At 40.3% G+C, this 19581-nt stretch overlaps 2 protein-coding genes across 2 annotated transcripts; one reads left to right on the top strand and one right to left on the bottom strand.

Annotated features, from left to right (window-relative positions):
* The first annotated feature begins 718 nt into the window (after positions 1–718).
* Positions 719–15020, top strand: LOC145455538 (sodium-dependent glucose transporter 1A-like). Its single transcript, XM_080333518.1, has 10 exons — positions 719–972; positions 2377–2554; positions 3864–3980; positions 4045–4152; positions 4384–4524; positions 6568–6842; positions 6917–7054; positions 7124–7217; positions 7551–7684; positions 13529–15020. Exons 1-10 carry the CDS (start codon positions 907–909, stop codon positions 13664–13666), a joined length of 1389 nt encoding a protein of 462 aa, XP_080189644.1. The 5' UTR covers positions 719–906; the 3' UTR covers positions 13667–15020.
* LOC145455539 (zinc finger protein 862-like) lies at positions 10117–13223 on the bottom strand. The gene has a single exon (XM_080333519.1). The coding sequence runs from the start codon at positions 12069–12071 to the stop codon at positions 10881–10883; it is 1191 nt and encodes a 396-aa protein (XP_080189645.1). The 5' UTR covers positions 12072–13223; the 3' UTR covers positions 10117–10880.
* Positions 15021–19581: the final 4561 nt, after the last annotated feature.

Below are 19581 nucleotides of genomic sequence, written 5' to 3'. Positions count from 1 at the left end.
GAATAGAGTTAAACTATACGGAGCCTATACTGTAGATATCGTATTAGTTCTACCAGAACCAGTTTCATATGCTTATTATCAAGGCTACTTGATCAGCGCTATTGTAATGTTCAGTGTTTTGCTTGTGTCCGATGATAAGCAGACTATATATAGTTCATGGGTCTGATTTAGTATGGTAAAGTCCGACAGTGCCATAGCGCATACTGCATACACATTATGCAACATTATCATTCAGGAGCACGAGTTTTGCTAGATTTTCTCCGGATGGAATCGTAGTCAGAAAAATAGAGCAACAATCGTTGAAGTCGGAGTTCGAGTTGCGAAAACACTTACTGGGTGGAGTCGATAAAGTCGAGTCCCACAGTAGAGACGATATAGGGTGCCGAAACGTCTTGGGGAAGTCTGCCAATCAAACATTCAGTCGCCATAGCGTATAAAGGACATGGAGAAACAGAAATCTTCAGGGGTGTGTCGAGCTATCCCTCGATCATCATTTATTCATGGCTATATAGACTAAACTTTGATTTGGTCGTGCCAATTTGGACCTGCGTTGGAAAAGTTGAAAATTTAGTAAATCCTGTTCATTGTTTTGGCGAATTTATTTGATCTGATCCGTTTACGACGCCTTCGAAATTTCAATGAACGAATCTATATTGCCGGCTCAGAATATTGTTCATTAACCTCGCTAAAACGGATATGCGGTACGTATGGTCGTTTGACGTGACCTCGTCAGAATCGGCAAAGTGAGCATGGCGAAGCACCTGTTCGATTTGCATTCGTTTGACTGAATTCTGTAGCATAGTCTGGAAAGAGCAATTACAATCGAATTGACTGCAAAAGTTGTCTCAACTGACTGGCAATAGAGGAGGTGATAACAAAAGACTCTCTCGAAATTGTGACTTAAATATGGAAACTGAAAAACTATGGAAAATTCTCTTTGTCGCGGCAGTAAGTCTGGCGAGAATGGGGCAGGTGAGTAGGCTAGTAATGACTGATTAATTACTTTTCATCATATTACAAAGTCGCAGTATCACCGAGCGCCAATTACATTTCAGTATATCACAACGCGCGTTTGATTTACAAAGTGGTTATTGATAATACTTGAGTAGAAGGGGAATAATTCCACGAACTTTCACTGACGTACACCGTCGTACACATGACGCAAGAGCGAAATCCAAGAAATTGGCTAACTCCTCCAAGCAGGATTAGAAAACTATGGGACAGCGACGCTATTTAGTGCAATAAAGACATCAGCTTGCACAAACGTTACAACTGCCTTAGTGCTGGGCATTTATGTATTTCTTTGTGGTTTTGAATGAGAAAACCATAGGCGCATCGGATTAATTAGTTCCACAGTTTGACTATAGACAATGACTATATAGTTTGTCGACCGCTGCTATGTCTCACTTTAACGAATCACGTACACCGCGTGCGGAATTGCGCAGTGCTGACACGGTCTCTGCGCACAGAAAATCTAAGCTGCGCACAAGAAACCCGAAGTGATGACCTTTTTTTTATTAGTCAACACCAAAAAATAACGAGAAAAGTGTGTAATTCGGCAGTCCAATCAAAGTGATGGCCTTTTTTAGTCGTTACGCACTCTTGTCCAATGCACCGCGCAGTGAGTTGATGAGTGCGCTCAGACTAGTCAAAAATTAGAGTGAACATTGCGTGTAAAGAAGTATACTTTTTTTGGTGTACTCAAGTATACAAGGTGAGTCTACTTACACTTTCACTATACCTGGTTCAGGGGTTTCTTTTTTTAACTATAGCCTACTGCAATTATTATTATTATTATTATTACGATTCACATCGGTGGTGCTTATTGCCTGTCTAAGGCTTTGTGCTCCACGGCATTACAAGTTATACAGTACAATGAATGCATTTCTTCGTCTCTTGAATGTTCTTGCACTCTCTCAGGCACTCTCTTCAGGCAGTCTCTGTCACGCTCGCTCCATCATCGTCTCTTTTTGCTACCGACTTATAGCTCGGCCCACTGTGACTGGGCTTTTCAAGTCACTGCGACTGCAGTGAGGTCGGCGATGAGGGCCTACTGTAATTTATAGTACATGTGTGAAATTGTCATGAAAACCGCGTGAAATATCCCCCGTGTAATCATAAATTAATCTTTTATCATCTATTTGTACTGCCATTAGTCACTTTGCGTTAGTCGAGAATGTCTTGCAATTCCGGATGTAGCCACCTCAGATTAACTATACTCAAAGTATATGAGACCCCCTACATCTAATTGTAATTGTACTTGAGTGGAAATACTTTGACCACCTGTGGTTATAACTTTAAAATGAATTTTCCGACGTGTACCATAATTTTCATTGAAATATCACCCAAAATATACTTGCTCATATTCATTTCTAGGGAATGTACCTTTCCATTCCTGGACCAACCCTTTTATACCTTACGGAACTGTATTCAGTGGACGTGTCTCAGATTGCATTCATGTTTACGTTGCGAGCAGTTGGAATGATGATGGGGGCGGCAGCGTACTCTTTTACAGTATACAAATTCAAGAGTTTTAATCCGTTATCGGCAACAGGTAGATTTTCGATGAACCGGTTGATCAACTGCGGATATTTCTCAATTTTCTTTTGACGTCACAATGATTCGAATACTCGAATCTGAATCGAGTAACAATTCTAATGATTCGAGTCTAGTAGCAAAAAATGATGTTTTCGAGTGGTGGAATCATACGCTCCTTGTCACTAAGATTCAATTTGTCAACGAGAATTATCAGTTTGATGCTATTTTCCATCGTGGAAGGCTGTAAACCTCCATCGGTCGTATATCGCAGCATATAGGAAAAACGTAGTATATAATTTAGTAAAAGCTACGCACTCTAGTGCAGTGCCTCCCAACCTTTTTTATTTCGCGACCCACTTTTCATCAAAATTTCATTGTGCGAACCACCATGAGATATGAGAACTAATGAAAACGTTATTCAACTCACAGTGCGTAGTTGTTGTTGTTTTGTGGTATTCATGGTGTTTTTCCACTGAGATGGTCATTTACACCAGGCCGATATTCTTTAATTTAATTCAGTATAGCTGCCGTAGCACGGCCCACTTCTAGACATATTTAAGACACCATTTACGTGGATCAGATGAGATGACGTGGAGGAGCCTGTAGATAAACCTCCAACACTTAAGTCGACCTCGAACCCGCATGCTCATTGTAATACCAAATCGGACTATAGATTGCTGCATTCTCAACCCATGGCCACAAAGTCTTTGGAAGAAGGACTTAATTCCAATTTTCTGGCATACATAATAACGAACTGTCCATTGCGCTCCAATCAAAATGACTGTCCAAAAATCTGGTTCATTAATTTCTGCAACCACGGGTCCGAGTCCGACCGAGGTCCACTCCAGAATTCCTACTCAAGTGTTGGAGGTTTATCTAGGCTCCTCCTCATCGCCACGTGATCCGCGTATAAGCGGTGTCTTACAAAAAGCCCACAAGTGGGCCGTGCTACAAGTCGGCACGGAATCAAAAATGCAGAAAATCGACCTGGTGTAAATGACCAATGACCATGGTAGTCGACACGCACCATGAATACCACAAACAAACAAGCAAACCCACAGCGTTGTCACCAACTGCAATGAAATAGGTATGGCCGATAAAATACCAACTTGTCTTCAATTATCGTTATATTCTTAGCGGTCGCACAAGCGGCATATATTATTATAACTTTCCGCATGATTCATACTTTTGTGACGTCATAATTAGTAATACGCGAATACTCAACTCGGCTCGAGGCCTAATACTCGATTCAGTATCGAAGCACCCTGCCCAATAGTTTTTATCTGTTGTTTTGTTGTAATCGTTTGCTTCTCTTTTGTCATCAGGTCCGTGTATGTTACTGATTGGAATCATGACAACGCTAACGCCTTGGTGCAACAGCTTCGTTGGTTTCTTAGCTTCCTACTTTGTATCAGGTTTCGTGTTTTCCTACTCTGACGGAGGTACAATATAACATTACGAAGCTTCGTCGCTATGACCAGCGAATCACAATCTGATTTTTCCCAGCCATGCAAACGCTTTACCTGAGAATTTGGGACGAGGACAGTGTGGGACCATTCATTCAATCGTTCCATTTTGGTATTAGCCTTGGATCATTGATTGCTCCATTGATAGGTAAGTGAATTGTATATCAGGGGTGTTCAAAAATGACGTTTTTTCTCAAATTGTACTGGCTACTTGATAAAATTGTTAGGTTACCTAATTTAAGCCCGCACACCAAATTTTGCTCAATTCCAACCAGTGGAAGTGGGATTATTGCCGTCGAAAAATTCGGATTTGAATGAAATAGTATTTGCGGTAGGCACACCCATAATAAATAATTGAATAATAATTGGCCATTTCCAGCTACTCCATTTTTGGAAGAGGCCGATCAAGCAGGAAACTCTGATCCAGATTGCATACCGTCCAGTATCGAAACAACCGTCCTACCTACGTCGCTAATAGACTTGTATGGAAACGGTTCATCAACGATCCGATTCGAAGCCGGTATAACTGATAGGCCAAAATACGTTGTCAGAATGTTCTAATTCAGTACAGGTATGGTCTCACACCAAGACTTGTAAAGACTACCAATCTAGTTAGTTGGCGGTCCACTCATTGCTGGTTTTTCAGTAGTTCTAGTTCTAGTTGCGGATTCTGAGAAGTGAATAGTTCTAGTTCTAAAAGTTCGGATTTTGAAAATTGATTAGTTCTTGCACTAGTTCTAGTTCCGCATTTTGAATAGTGAGTAGTTCTTGTTCTGGTTCTATAGTTGTACATTTTAAAAATCCAGTAGTCTGTACAAGTCTGCTCTCACCTGTTTATGGCTCTAGCAAAATGTACCCTACTATATACTTCCATGCATTTTTCTGTAGCTTCGATTCAATAGCTTATAGAGAAACGCCTGAACGTAACGTATAGATTCAGTATCCAAGGCACTATTGTAGATATACTATATTATATAATAAATACGTAGTATATAAAGATATTCTTGGAGGTACAGAACTTCAAGATGCAATTGAATACTATAGTATATTCATATTGAAATGAACCCGATTAGGTGGTCAAAGTAGTCAAGAAAGCTACTCAAGTAAAAGTAGAAGTAGCGATGAAAAAATCTACTCAAGTACGAGTAGAAGTACTTCTTCCATAAGCCACCTAAAACTACTTGAAGTAGAAGTACAATTGACTGACTCTAAATCTACTCAAGTAAGTAAGTAGTTTAGAAAACAGTCGCAATTCGTTCGCATGGACTGTCAAAAACTGTAAATTGAGCTATGCGGAAGGTGCGGAGAGCTTGATTCGTATTGATGCATCCCAGGAGGTATCAATTTCCGACAGAATAAGCATTCTTTCGCATGATGGGATGCAAATTATAGTATTGACATGAAAATGCGATATTAACCCTTTGTTTACTAGAAGACTCCATTTTAGAGAATATCATGACATGGCGCCCTACCTCATATTATAAGGCTCCAAGTTTAGGCGAAAAGCAATACGTAGAAGCTGCATCGGATACGGTTTCAACACTTTGCGCGATTAGTATACAAATATTGTATATAAATTAGCATACAATTCAATAGTATATTCATATTGAAATGAACCCGAACATTTTCAATTGTATATTGAAGTTCTGTACCTCCAAGAAGCTGTTCAAATTAGTACACAAATATTGTGGATCGAAAAATTTATATTTAGTGTAGCTTTATTTTCGGAAAATAGAGGCATTACTACACTTGCTTTTATGCTTCAACATGTATGTTCTGCAGACAAAAGAACTGAAAGTAATTAGAACTCAAAGTATGATACTCCGAGTATCATACTCGGAATTGAAAGTGAAATACAAATACCACTTCCAAAAAGCGGAAAATCTATTTCATGTCTTTTGTCCATAAAGCTTCAAAGGTGATCTGCTAAAACAGGTGTAACGTTCCAAAAAGCCGGATTTTCCAGATTAGCAGGACACGTCATAGGCTGCAAGATAACGATAGGATAGGTAATTGCTAGATTGCGAAACGTTAGTTTCAAACGTTATGGTTGGCCAAATTTCTGGCTTTACTTGACTTTTATGAATAATAATTGTTGGTACTCCGTGAAAACAGCCCCGAAATTTCTCAGGCTATCTTTCGTATTGGGGGATTAAACTACTTCTACTTGACAAATTGAAAATAGCGAAAAGTAAGTAAGTTTGTTTGTTTTTGGGGTATTCATATGGTGTTTGTCGACTACTATGGTCATTTACACCAGGCCGATATTCTTCTTAGTTTCCGTAACTGCCGACTTATAGCACGGCCCACCTCTAGGCTTTTGTAAGACACCGCTGACGCGGATGAGTAAGTAGATCACAAAATATTACGAAGTAGAAGTAGAGAAAATCAGATCTACTTGAGTAAGAACCAGAAGTAGAGGAAAACTACTTGAGTACTTCCAAAAAGTAGAAGTACTTCGTTACTGACCAGTGACCACCTCTGAGTATATATAGGCTAATATACATGCGAGTCCATTCAATCATCACTTTAAAACGCCGGTAATACGTGTCTCATCGTCCAGAATATGTCAATCCAGTAGCATGGAGTTATCTTATCGTGGGACTCTTCTCGGTGCTCGTCTCGCTGCCTCTTTTCTACTTCTGGGCTGTGGGACTCGGCGGCCGCATCAAAATGAGAGGGGAAGACCGCTTGGGCGGCAAATATGAAGAACCTATAAAAGATGTGTGGCCGGTTATCTTACCATTGGCGGCTTATTACTTTCTGAGCGTCGCTCTCGAGGCAACATATGCAAATTACATCTACGCAGTAGCTTATTGCATGGGTATTGGATTTACTGTGAGTATAACCTAATGATACGCCTTTTTCACGGTATTGAAAATCTGGACATGGACAACGTATTGTATTGACAGGTTACCCAAGCAGGGCGGCTTAACTTTATGTATTATGTCGGTTACACCGTATCCAGATTCACTGCTATTGTATATTCCAAATACATCAAGCCAAGGACAATTATCGCATGTGGAATATTGCTTATCGTCGCAGCAATGGTATAACTTTCAGTTTTAAATGCAGCTCAGGCATCGGCATCGGCATTCTACCTATGCATTGTGTTGCAGGCTGCGATGTGCATATTCGGCCAAAATATCCCATTGGTTATTTGGATATCTACTTTCTTTTTCGGTCTCTCGGTAGCAACATTTTATCCTACAGGTATGTATAGCGCGATCTGTTGTAGGCAGCAAACAACGCTTCGATTTACAAAATATATTAGCGGGTTCTTTCAATCATTCATTCATTGCGTTGCAAGGCCCTGTCTGAGTATAATCGTTGTGCCGTGAAACTATCTCCGATTTTTAAAAATACAGTTGCAAACTTTGCAGTTTAAAAGGTCCAAATATATATCCTCAATATGACCGACACGAAAACTGTGCCAGTAGCACTTTGTAAAATGAAGGTTTTCTTATTTGCTGATCATAGCTATGTGATGATGTTCTACTATAAAATCGCAGGGAGTTAACGGATTTCGATTTTATTTTTGTAAAGGTGTAACGTGGGCGAGCCGAGTTACCGACGTATCCGGAAAATACATGTTTGTGTTCTTGTTCAGCGCTGGATTGGATTCTATGATTACTATGCCAGTGGCTGGAGTGATATTTGAGACATCCCCGTTTTATGTGGTAAGCAATGTTCCCTCTAATTTTTCATGAGTCTGCGCAAATACGCCAACTCACTGCGCAGGCCCTTGGACAGCAGTGCGCAACCAGGTCCCCTATAGGGTGATAAACCAAACTTCTGGGGGGCTTCGCCCCCCAGACCCCCCTCGGCCTACACGCTTTTCGCTGCTACTAGTCATCTATGTTCGGTCTTCGTTTAGTGGGCGTTCCGGCTGAACGCGCGAAATTTTATCTATAATTCATGACCAAATCGGTCAATATCATCGGGAATTTGCGTAAATATTGCTATCAATTTTGATCCTATCTCTGCTCACGTAATCAGATTTACCGGTTAACCTGATTGAGTGAGATGTGTTGGAAAAGGTAGGACCCCTAAATAATAATTGAATATCTTCGGGCGTAGGCCTACCCGTTGGTATAATGACTTACTTACTTGATGCTATTTCGTGACCTCCAATCTGCTATGTCAAAAGATATTGAAATCGCCCAAACGTACTAAACTAAAAGACGTACACCATTTCAAATTGGTATTTCTTCTTTGAAAAAGTTGCATAAATTTCCAAAAACATACTCCATGATTTATGTTAATTCACGATTTGATTTCAATAATTTGCGGCCCCTTCGAGCTCGGGTGGTCTGGGTGCGGTAGTTACGGTCCTGTGCTTAAAACCAGACGTGCGTGTATCCATTCAAGTCACATGATTTATTGATAGAATCACAGTACAACATTTACATTTAGTTCTATTGCATGGCACCAAATAATCTCATTATGAGTGAAGAAGGGGAACTGCGCTCTGAACATGATGTGGTTTTGACTTGACGCTTGGCCATTGAGGGCATTTTTTTTCAGAAAGCCACCGCGTTTGGGCTGTAACTGAAATATTTTCAGGATATGCACCATAGCACACGTGCGAATCTGTGGGATCGCAAAGGGCTAAGACGCATTCATGCGCAATAACGATAAATCTAGACATCGTGGATATCGCACGTGTGCTGTGGCGCGTATTTTGAGGGTGTTTTGGCTTCAGTTCGAGTGCGGTGCCTTTCTGAAAAAAATGAGTGCTTCCAAAATTATTCACAAATTTATCTCAAATTTAGGACCCCGTCGTATCTAGATCGCAGTCTCCCTTTACATTTAATCCTTATTTTCCCGTCTGTCCTTTTCAGCTCTCCAATGGTTGTATACCAGGGGTGGGCAAACTTTTGAGCTCGCGGGCCGCATTCAACATCTGAAATCATTCGCGGGCCGCAGTATATAAAATGGGATTATAAACCAAAACGCAATATTGGTATTTGATTAGATAGCGAGGACATGGAGATAATATATGTGTCTATTTAAAACAAACCAAACATTGCTTTGATGATATCGTACCAGCGTCAGAAAGATAGTGGCGAGATTTCATAGGCTGGTCGACCTCAATAACCAATTTGTCAAGACTATAGAGAGGAAGGTCGGTTGTCCCGATTCTTAGAACAAGATTGAAATTTAAAACTGTGAGCAGCGATCTGTTCATGCTCATAGATTTACTAATTTCACTTTTGGTTCAGTTCCAGGACACACAATGCTCACAGAAACCAATATATGGTCACTCTGCTAACGAAACCTGTGCATGGAAACGGCTTACATGTTAGCTGCAAACACGCTTCTACTATGTGTAGATAAAATTTAAATGCTCCAATTCTACGTATACATAGAACGAATCTACCCAAGACACGCGCGAATCGGTTTTTATAAGCACATTACTGAAATAATTAAAACTGGAGTGGCCAATCTGAAATCCCACTCGTGTTCCGATTTATGTCATTCTCGTTCAGGATTTCTGTGATGTTTAGCAGTTGAAACCTTTCAAACTGTGTGGGCCTTGAGATTGGGCTGTCGCGCCAGAAATTAAACATAAAAAAGAATATAGGAAGTATCTACCTTAGAACAGTGGTTCTCAAACTTTTTAAGACACGCCCCCCCCCCCCCCCCCCCTTACGATGGTAAAAGATTTCGCGCCCCCTTATTGTCTTATCACAAAACGCAACGAGGTTGCTAACAAACCTAACGGATAGTTTGATGGCATGGAAGGTTATGACTATGGACTAAAGATTTTTAAATGTGAAATTCAGGCCAAATACAGAGCAACAATTATGAAATTGTTGGGAAATCGCGCGGAGCGCGAAAAATTTTTTCAGTTGAGCTCAGCTTGGCGTCCCACTTCTGATGCTTTTACGCGCCCCAGTTTGAGAACCACTGTTTTAGAATTATCATGGTGAAATATACTGAGAAATAGTTTAATCAAGTCCCTTCATTAATTCGATCTTTAGTACGCATTTTATCAATAATTAAAAAAGTTTCTTTAGACTCTCGCGGGCCGCACAGAACGGTGTTGCGGGCCGCATGCGGCCCGCGGGCCGTAGTTTGCCCACCCCTGTTGTATACATTGTCCAGGTCAATGGCATCGTCTGTATTCAGTTTTGACTTTATGCGCATCAGCTGGTCCAAATGAGTCACTTGAAGACGATTTCTCGATGCTGTTTTGATCCGATTCATTAAACTAAAGCCTCTTTCGCAATCCGCACTGGATGCTTGAAATGTAGCACAAATATCCACAAGCTGTGAGACGTGCTTCAGCTCCTCACATTTTAGTGTCGCAGCCACCATATCGGAAAATGTTCCGATCGATCCTTGTTTCAATTTTTGCTTCATAACATATTTGAAATCAGGACATTCATCGTGAATGGCCTCCATAGAATTTGGCTGGTGGAAAATGTCCTCATACTTCTTTGTTAATATGGCAATGTGTGCTGCTCCGTACTCGAAGTCAGAACTGATATCTGAACTCAATGCCTCACAGTCCAATGCAGACCACTCCTTCAATTCATTCTCTGGAAATCGAGCATCCAAGTGATCGCAAAGATTACGAATAAAACAAATAATCGCGTCGGTATCTATGACTTCAGCTGACCCAGCCCTCATCACCTCTTTGACGCGGTCACTCCACTTGATAACCTTTCCTTCTTTCAGATACTGAGAACGCAGCTTCTCAATCTTTGCTCTTGCAAGGCAGTGTCCCTCCATCACAGTCAGATTGCGTTTTTGAAAAGAAAGACACAGTTGTGCCAGGTCATCCAAAACATCTCCCAGAGCAGTGAGAATAAACTTGAATTTTGAATCCGTCAGCTTTTTGTAACAGTATTTTGTCACTGGATCTCTTTAATTACTGGATGATTCTCTCCTGCAGTATTCTTCGAGAACTGTGTAGTTCCTCAGAACAGCCTTCACAGCTTGGTGCCGCGAATGCCACCGTACTTCGTTCAGAGGTTTGAATGACAGCGAATCCTCATCAAGAATCTTCGATAGGTCTTCCAATTTCCCCTTTTTTACAGTGGATCTAGAGAAAGTGGAATACACCGTTCTAAGAAACGTTTCCAAGTCACGCATCGCAGGGACGTCTTTCCATGCATCAACAATGGCCAAGTCTTCTCTATGGGCAACACAGTGCTGTTCTGTTAGATGTGGTATTTGCTGCTTTAATAACGCTGCAACTCCGGTGTGCTTTCCCAACATTACTGAGGCACCGTCGGAGGTCAGCATCACCATTCTCTGCATGTCTAATTTATGCTTGGCGTAAAACTGAGTTATTGCCTGCACAATATCGCGAGCGGTGCATCCAGTCAGCTGGGAAATGCCTCCAAACACAGTTTTGTAGTCGACCTCATTTTCCTCTCTATATTTAATGTAAAGCACTAGCATTTTGTGCACTGTTATGTATGTGCTCTCATCCACGATCAGAGTGTGCCAATGTGCATTTCTAAGTTTGCACATTGTCTCATTCTGCACTATTTGATTGATAGAATTCACAAACTCAAAGGCATAATTTTTGCTTCGCCAGCTCTCTGGAACACTCACATACTTTGCCATGTGATCGTGAATTTGTTGAACTGACAGCATAGAAGTATTCATGTTTATGGCTAGGAGAACATTGTCGACGAGAACCTTAACTTGCTCGGGGTTGGATTTCTTCACGAGTGACAGCTCGCTCCTCTTCTCTCGATCGTTGATGCTCTCAGTCAGTAATGTACCGATTCCAATTCTCATCTTGCACCTTCTTACGATTCCGACCGCTTTCACGTGGGTTTTGTGCTTAATGTGACGCTTAAGGTAATCCAGCCTCCATGCTTTCCACATTTTACCATCCGAAAACTCGTTTGGTATTTTGGCTTCTCGGCATATTTTGCACATTAGACCTTTCTCGCTCGAGAAAGAAAAAATCTCACCTAATTTTATAGTTTTGTCTTCCGTTTTCACGTGCTCCGACAACCATTCTATTTTAAACGAATCACAGCTCTTTGTCAATTTGGCTTGGTGGGGGGATGAGAAACCACCCATTCGTTTTGCCATCATTAAAAGCGGTCAGTAGAAACAGTGCTAAGCAGAATTAGTGAGTATTCACTCAACGTTGGCCCACCGGCAAGCAGCTAGCTAAAACACTTATAGCGACACAAATGGACGCATGTAACCGCAATTACTATATACGGCGAATCGTAATGCTGTGCGACTACGTGTGACGTCACAATTAATCAATGTACGTATGTTGATATACTATGGATTACTAGAAGACAGACATACACGCACGAGAACGCACCCGAAATCAATACATGCGATCGATGTAGGCCTATCGCGTTAAAACACTGATGTGACGTCTTGATACCGGCAACGCACTCATTACTTTCAAGACATACAGTCAGATATAATGATACGAATATTCAAGTCTGATTGAAGCAAGAACAAGATCACCGTATGACCTTATCTACAGAAGATACCCGTTCAAACCAATCGAATAAAATCACAAATTTATGCTGCTGAGAAGCTGATCCAACGCAACGCCTTAAAGTGCATATAGTTGCTGCATTTCCTGATCAACGTTTGCAAAGGGATGGATTTTTTCAACAATATTAGTGCTTGTACTTGCATATTCTGCATATTACCCTATATCACCATACGTGATCAGATTTGCCTGATGGAAGTGATGACTTCAAAAATTCGCGACATGCAATTGTAAAGTAAATCTTACATAACAATCATGCCACGCGGACAAGACTATTCGTTAGTTTCTCGTAGTTTAACTTCGAGCTAAAGCCCATTGTTATTTACAACTTCGTTACACCATTTTATATCGCCATTCCCACAAGGAATGCGCTATTGAAATGATATCAGTATCGCTCACGCGTACGATATCATTTTAAAAAAAAATCTGTTTCGTGAGGCGCACACGATTGCAAATTCTCATTGCTTCGCAGAGCGCAATATTTACCTTTGCGGGCTGCAGGCTTACCTCGGTTTCAGACTTCAGCGATAGCACTATTTACCCCTGGCAATGTTTCCTCTCATTTTTCTCGAGTCTCAGCGCCTGCGCGGTGCCTTGGACAACAGCGCGCAACGATTAAAAAAAAAGTCATCACTTCGGATTTTTTGTGCGCGGCCAAGATTTTCTGTGCGCGGAGACCGATTCAGTACTGCGCATTTGCGCACGCGCGCAGCTTAGAGGGAACATTGGTGGTAAGGTATAGTTTTCCGATATACATCGGTATAGCGCAGGAAAAAGATTTGTAGTGTGACTTGAAAGTAATAGAAGGCCTAAGAGCAACGCCACTTGATGCCAGGGAGCGGATTCAATTGCTTGGGTAGTAAAGTTCCCGAGGATAGATGCATGTACTTGTACGGTTGTTCCATTTGCCATTGGTTCAGGTTTAGAATATTATTTGTCAACTATGTATGTATATATGATATTCATCCAAGTTTCATGCGAAAATCAATTCGAATCAATTATTATCAACAACAATATGGGATTGTTGTCACAGATGTACCTCATTGCTGCTACCGCGATCGGTAACGGTATTGTCTTCATTGGAATGGAAATAGCGGCCCGGAGGCACCAAAAAGCCCATGATGAAAAATCCCTATCCCTCCAAAGGAACAGAGATCCAACGACGTTTTGATCATCTTTGCAATTCTCATCTCTTAGGATACTATTTCTGTGGAGCTCTGGAGTGTATCACAATCGCTACGCTATGTTGCCTACATAGTGCATATAGACTAAAAAATCCCAGGATGCCTTTATTCTTGCTCAAATGTTGGATATTCCCAGATCCCATAGCTACAATCTGTTCTCAACTAATTTCTTATCATTGACCGTATATACATTATACAATCTTATGTCTCACAGACATAACGTAATTACAGTATCATGTTGAGCGCATATTCGCATGTTTTTTTTTCATTTTAATAGTGATGTACGATGAGTTTGCGTGAGTTGAAAACATCCCCACGACCACGGTATGGTTGGTTTCAGCGAATGACAAAGTGTCTGAAAACCTACTGGATGCAATATTCCCAGCACAAGCAGTATATTATGCGATGCGACAAAGGCACTCATTGGGGGAAGAGATCATAAAGTTGGATCATCGATAAAGTCGATTATCGTGTTCATCATGATTTGACAGCCCAGGATTAAGGAACTTGGTTGATCGGAGCGCATAACGTCAGTTTTAATCTCATTATTTAACAAACCGTAACTATTAAAACTGCGTACACTACGTGACATTGCTACGCGCAAATCTTTCCGATAATGACCGTGATGATTGTCTCCTAGGCGATGGCTTCACTAAACAATCAACGAACTATCCACCCACCATGGCAGAGCGATATATCTATCAATATTCTATAATCCGTCTCTTCACTGACATTAATGATAAATGATGACGCACGACTTTCATTTCGCGATGATGATAATTTTAATCGCAGTATCTTTATCAGCAGCGTGCTGTTTCATTCAACAAATTGACAACTGACAGCCAAAACCGCGGTTTCGCATTATGATGCAATAGCTAACTCCACTTAATTAAAAACTCGGGACACTTCTAGTAATCATCGCGCGAAGCCTTTTCCCGCTTTTTGCCTCGCGATTAACAGTCTTTAATCACACGATTATCATTCTTCCGGATCAGCTAACTTTATGATCTCCGCCTAAAATGCGCCTCGATTAGCAGTTTTTAATAACATTATTAGCATTCTCCTCGATCAACTAACTTTATGACTATTGCTTTATCAACCGACGAGTATATCTTCGTTCAATATGATCTGGTTCCGTGAGGTGACCATATAGTGGTTTTTTCATTGCCCAATTGCCCATACATTATCCCTGATACAGATAACTCGTTAGACACATTACTGCATTAGGCGAATGCATAAATTTTGATTAGAACATCGGAACCGCGTATGCCTCTCCGTCGAATTATGTGGGCCTATTACAGTTCGCATTGGCCCGTGTTTTATAAGCGTGTAATAAAAAATCACCCGCTATTTGTGAAGCGTTGTATGAGTTATTGTCTTCGCGGGCCACGCATGCGCTACTCAGCATGACTTCTCGTGACGCGCGACCTTCCGCGAACGTCACCAAAACGTAGAGCTTCTATTTATTGACGTTGGCGCATTCCGAACCTATCTTCCACGACTTGAGTGTAGACTACTATAATCAGTACACATCTGATCGTAATTTCACAGGTGATTAACAGCATTGCAAAATCGTTTGATGCGTGCCGAATTTGCAAGGCCGCAACAAATTATCTCAGGTGGGATGTGACTTTACGACCGAGACCCGTGTATGGAGATGGCGATTCGTGTCGACAAATTAACACAATGAATTATAGCCCGATGGCTCCAATGATTTGTACAATTACCGGCTCATGATCGGTCTTTAATTTGACCGGTAACTTCACAAGCTGAGACTTTCCTCACAAGAGTTAAACTTTGCACCAAGTAACAATGCAAACGACGGTTATCGTATTAGGCTTTAGGGAAGGGATGCAGACGATGTAATTGGCTCACGTGTCTAGTGGTAAGTCCATCGAGAAAGACTGAATTAGGTTATCGGAATTCCCGAGGGTGATTTAAAAATTTAAATTTATGAAGAAGATACGACGCGAATCAACGATCCTCAGTTTTATTGGTGCAATAATGTATTGTCAATTATCAATTGCAACCAACATCCTGGCTCAATGATGGACATTTGTCGCATCAGTAATTGATACACATAGAGGCCACTACCATGCATATGAATTGCGTAACAATAGATTTACCATATTTTAGAAATCTGAAGACAGGACACTTTCAAAATTTTAAGACTTGCAATATCGGAGGAAAATCCAGAAAATATGGTATCTTTTTCCCACTTCGTGGTCGGTTGACTAAAAAAAGTCAGCTTTTCGGCTCAACTCCCGAAATAGCCGGCAGAGCGTTACTTCAGTGCTGATTTACTGCATCTCAGTCGAATTTTGCCCTATATTTAACCAACATTAAAAAAAAGAGGACAAAATCTCAAAAAGAGGACATTTGGGCGTCCTCCGAGGACACTTTCAAAAAAGTCAAAAAAGAGGACACATCCTCTTAAAAGAGGGCGTATGGTAAATCTACGTAACAACGACGCTTATAAGCAGACTTGGTCAGCTACATAATTTCAGTTGTCTAATGAAACTAATTAGACCGAAATACATGTACTCTAATTCTAATCTAATTTGTTAAATGTTTCTTTGCTCTAATTCTAATTATAATCTAACTTCTGATTTTCCTGAAAAAGCTCCAGGTGAATTGTATGGTGCGAAACGAGTCAATCTTGATGTAAAGACATTCGCCACTCTCGTGCTTATGAGAATAAGGAAAGGAAATGAGGAAGGATTCAATTTCCAAGTTTTCGCAAATTCAGTAATTCTAATCTAATTTGGAAATCCTGTGTATCTATAATTCTAATTCTAGTCTAATTTGAAAATAAACTTAATAACTGTAATTCTAATCTCATATAGAAATGCTGAAAATTTCCTACTTGTCTGTCTATAAGATCATGCATTCTCCGATCCAGCAGTGACACGTATCATATGGACTATGGGAAATAGACTACGTGAATAGTTGAATATCTCCTTGCGGCATTGCGAAATTTCGGCAGAATGGGCGATGATAGAGGAATCTGTCATTAGTGCATGTGTGTGTCGGTTGGACATGCTATCACTAATCACTGATTAGTGATCATGCAACCAAAGATATCATCGTTCTGTTCATTCATAGCTGGAGCAATTCCCAAATTCAAAAATTTTGTTACGTGGCAAGCTATCGCTGGCGTGGGAAAATATCACAATAGCGTTATATTTAGTAAACAGATATACGTCCCAAGAACAGAATGGAGATAATAAAGAATTTATTACAAGTCAACACAGACATGTACAAATTCGAATGAAAGCAGTATGAGAAAGTCACAAATTCATCTATCACATTGCTAAGCGATATTGCATATACTATTTGACGCTTGTAGTCTCAACCGTACGGAATCATGAATTGGTAAGGTTACAATATGCGTACCTCACAGTTACGGAGAGGAATTAGTTGCGTTCTCAGGTCCTGATGTCCTGATATCCTTATGTTCGAACCGCGATACTCGATATCAATATCTAGTCGTATATACTGAAGATTCCTTTTCGATATTCGTAGCGAAGCAGGCAACCGATACTCATGAAAGGAGTGGACCGGGGTCTGGACCAAGTGGAAAGAGAGAAGGATATGGAATCCGGATCGCGTTTGGTTGATTTGAACTCGAAGTGATGGCATTGCCGGCTTTAAATCGAATAAGGGCGTATATTTAATTCGATTGAGAGTGCTATGAAAGCATTGAAACTTCTTTTTCGCGCACATATCCGTAGGGTTGCATTTAAAATAAACGGTGTTTTAAAACACTTTGTTTAAAACATGTTTTCAACAGTGTTTTAAACAAAGGCCTTTTTCAACAAATGGTGTTTTTAATGTTGTAAAATTATCCCATAATTGCGTAAATACTTTCCAAAAAACATGTTGTATGAGCCTACGGACAATTGCCACCCGATATAGCCCACATATGTCGATATGGGATGGTTGGAATCCTCAAAATATAGTCGGTTCAACAGCAATATTACAGATATTTCGTCAAAGGAGCTATATTTACCCTCTATTTTCAATTGTCAACTTTGTCGTCACAACTGAATATTCGTGAGGTCATGGCTTAAAAAAACACAAAAAACAATAAAAAAACATGTTTTAAACAAGGGTCTTGATTAAAAAATGTTTGTTTTAAATTGATTTTTGTTTTAAATGCAACCCTACATATCTGGGATGGAATTCACCTTCTTTCATCTCTACCCCCTTACATTTGTCCATTATTTCCATTAATATCATAATTTCTAAATCGCTATCAATATCAAGATAAAAGAAGTGAAATTATGTTACTTAATTTCACTTCTAAAGGTACCTATCGCTGTGTGTCGATATACTGATTCCCCTCCGACACTGATACACCTCGGGTCATCATTATACTGGATGGTGCCGACCAAAACGAGTAGATGTTAACAAACCCATTAGAATATCATTTTGTTGCTTTGAGTCACACTGCTAATAGACGGCGCGCGTTTCCACTGATAACAAAAACGCATTTAAAAAAACGTTCTGCTTGCAGAAGGAATATCACGTACGATATAACCAAAACCAATGAATATCCGACAGGTAAGTAATTGTTTGCGCGTGATATAATCCGTCACTATGCTCAGTGAACCCATGGGAACGTCATACGAAGCTTACGCAAGTGTCCGCAGATATGACAGATTTATGGCCGTCGTCAAATGATCTGCCAATTCATTACGATAAGCCACGTCGATTTTGTGGAAAAAGTATTGCAAGTGTATATCTTCACATTCGCAATCGATATGTACCTAAATCAAGGATGTATGATTCCTTTCTGTATAATATATGAGGAACTTATAACCTTGTGTAGACTTAAAATTGAGCCCCATAATGATCTCCATTACGCCGCTCGTTAATTGAAGTTTATCTGGAATAATTTATAGAGTCTGTAACTCAAACCTTCCAAGTGGGTGGCCAAGGAGACTTGTAATACTAGATAATTTTAGTTGTCTATTAGACTAATTAGAGCTAAATGCCGGTAATCAAATTCTAATCTAATTTGTGAAATGTATCTATGCTCAAATATCTGGTTTTACCGAAAAGGGTATACGGAAGAATAGTAAATAGTGCGAAACGGGCCAAGGTTGCTGTATAGACATTTGCCATCCTCGTGGTTACGAGAATTTACTCTGATTTGTATTGCATTGTATTGATAAGGTACGGCAGTGGGGCTTATAGCCTTATAAGGCTATAGGGTTTTGTAACTCTGATATGAACTGAACTTGATTCATTTTCCAAGTTTTCGCGATTTCAGTAATTCTAATCTAATTTGGAAAAACTTACCTAGCTCCCTATTTAATTCTAATCTGATTTTAAAACCGGAAAATTTTATAGTTTTCCATATGTCCAAGTGTGGGGCCAAGCTCGAAGAGGGCCCAGAAATACTTCAGTTTAATTCAGTATAAAATCGTCTTCACGATTCGTGCGATTTACACTGACGACATCTCTTCATTTCCTATGGATGCACCCGCATAATTTACAGAAATGAGTGAAACGAAGTGAGCCATTGCAAATAACAAAACAGAGGGGGTTTCTCTAATTATCCCATGTGACTATACTTTATACAATATCAAGTTTGTTGAGTGATGCTACAGGCCTACTACGGTTTCGTTACAACTAAACAGTGCAGCACTAAGGACCATAGCCATGGCACAAAGATCGCACATAATCTTATACTCTGCGAAGTTCAAACATCATTCTCGGCGCTAATGAGTGTTTCTGCGTTTACAAGTCACAAAGCAGCCACTCTAATAGATCGCGTTATCGTTTCTCGAGAGCTTGTTTGCATGACCGTGTATTTGGTAATCCGTTGTTAGTTTTTAATCAATGAATGTTAACTCGGTGCCGGGCGTAAGTCTGTGAACACACAACGTTATCT

The sequence above is a fragment of the Botryllus schlosseri genome, chromosome 14 (genome assembly GCF_051294905.1).
Source record: "Botryllus schlosseri isolate E-star chromosome 14, Bs_hap1, whole genome shotgun sequence".
Lineage (NCBI taxonomy): Eukaryota > Metazoa > Chordata > Ascidiacea > Stolidobranchia > Styelidae > Botryllus > Botryllus schlosseri.
This window is presented reverse-complemented; position numbering and strand designations above follow the sequence as displayed.

Excerpts from the sequence above, each read along its gene's own strand:
- LOC145455538 (XM_080333518.1), top strand. The coding sequence starts at position 907 with ATGGAAACTGAAAAACTATGGAAAATTCTCTTTGTCGCGGCAGTAAGT. Across the intron at positions 973-2,376 it reads GTCTGGCGAGAATGGGGCAG|GGAATGTACCTTTCCATTCC; the intron begins GTGAGTAGGCTA and ends ATTCATTTCTAG. Across the intron at positions 3,981-4,044 it reads GTTTTCCTACTCTGACGGAG|CCATGCAAACGCTTTACCTG; the intron begins GTACAATATAAC and ends GATTTTTCCCAG.
- LOC145455539 (XM_080333519.1), bottom strand. The coding sequence starts at position 12,071 with ATGATGGCAAAACGAATGGGTGGTTTCTCATCCCCCCACCAAGCCAAA.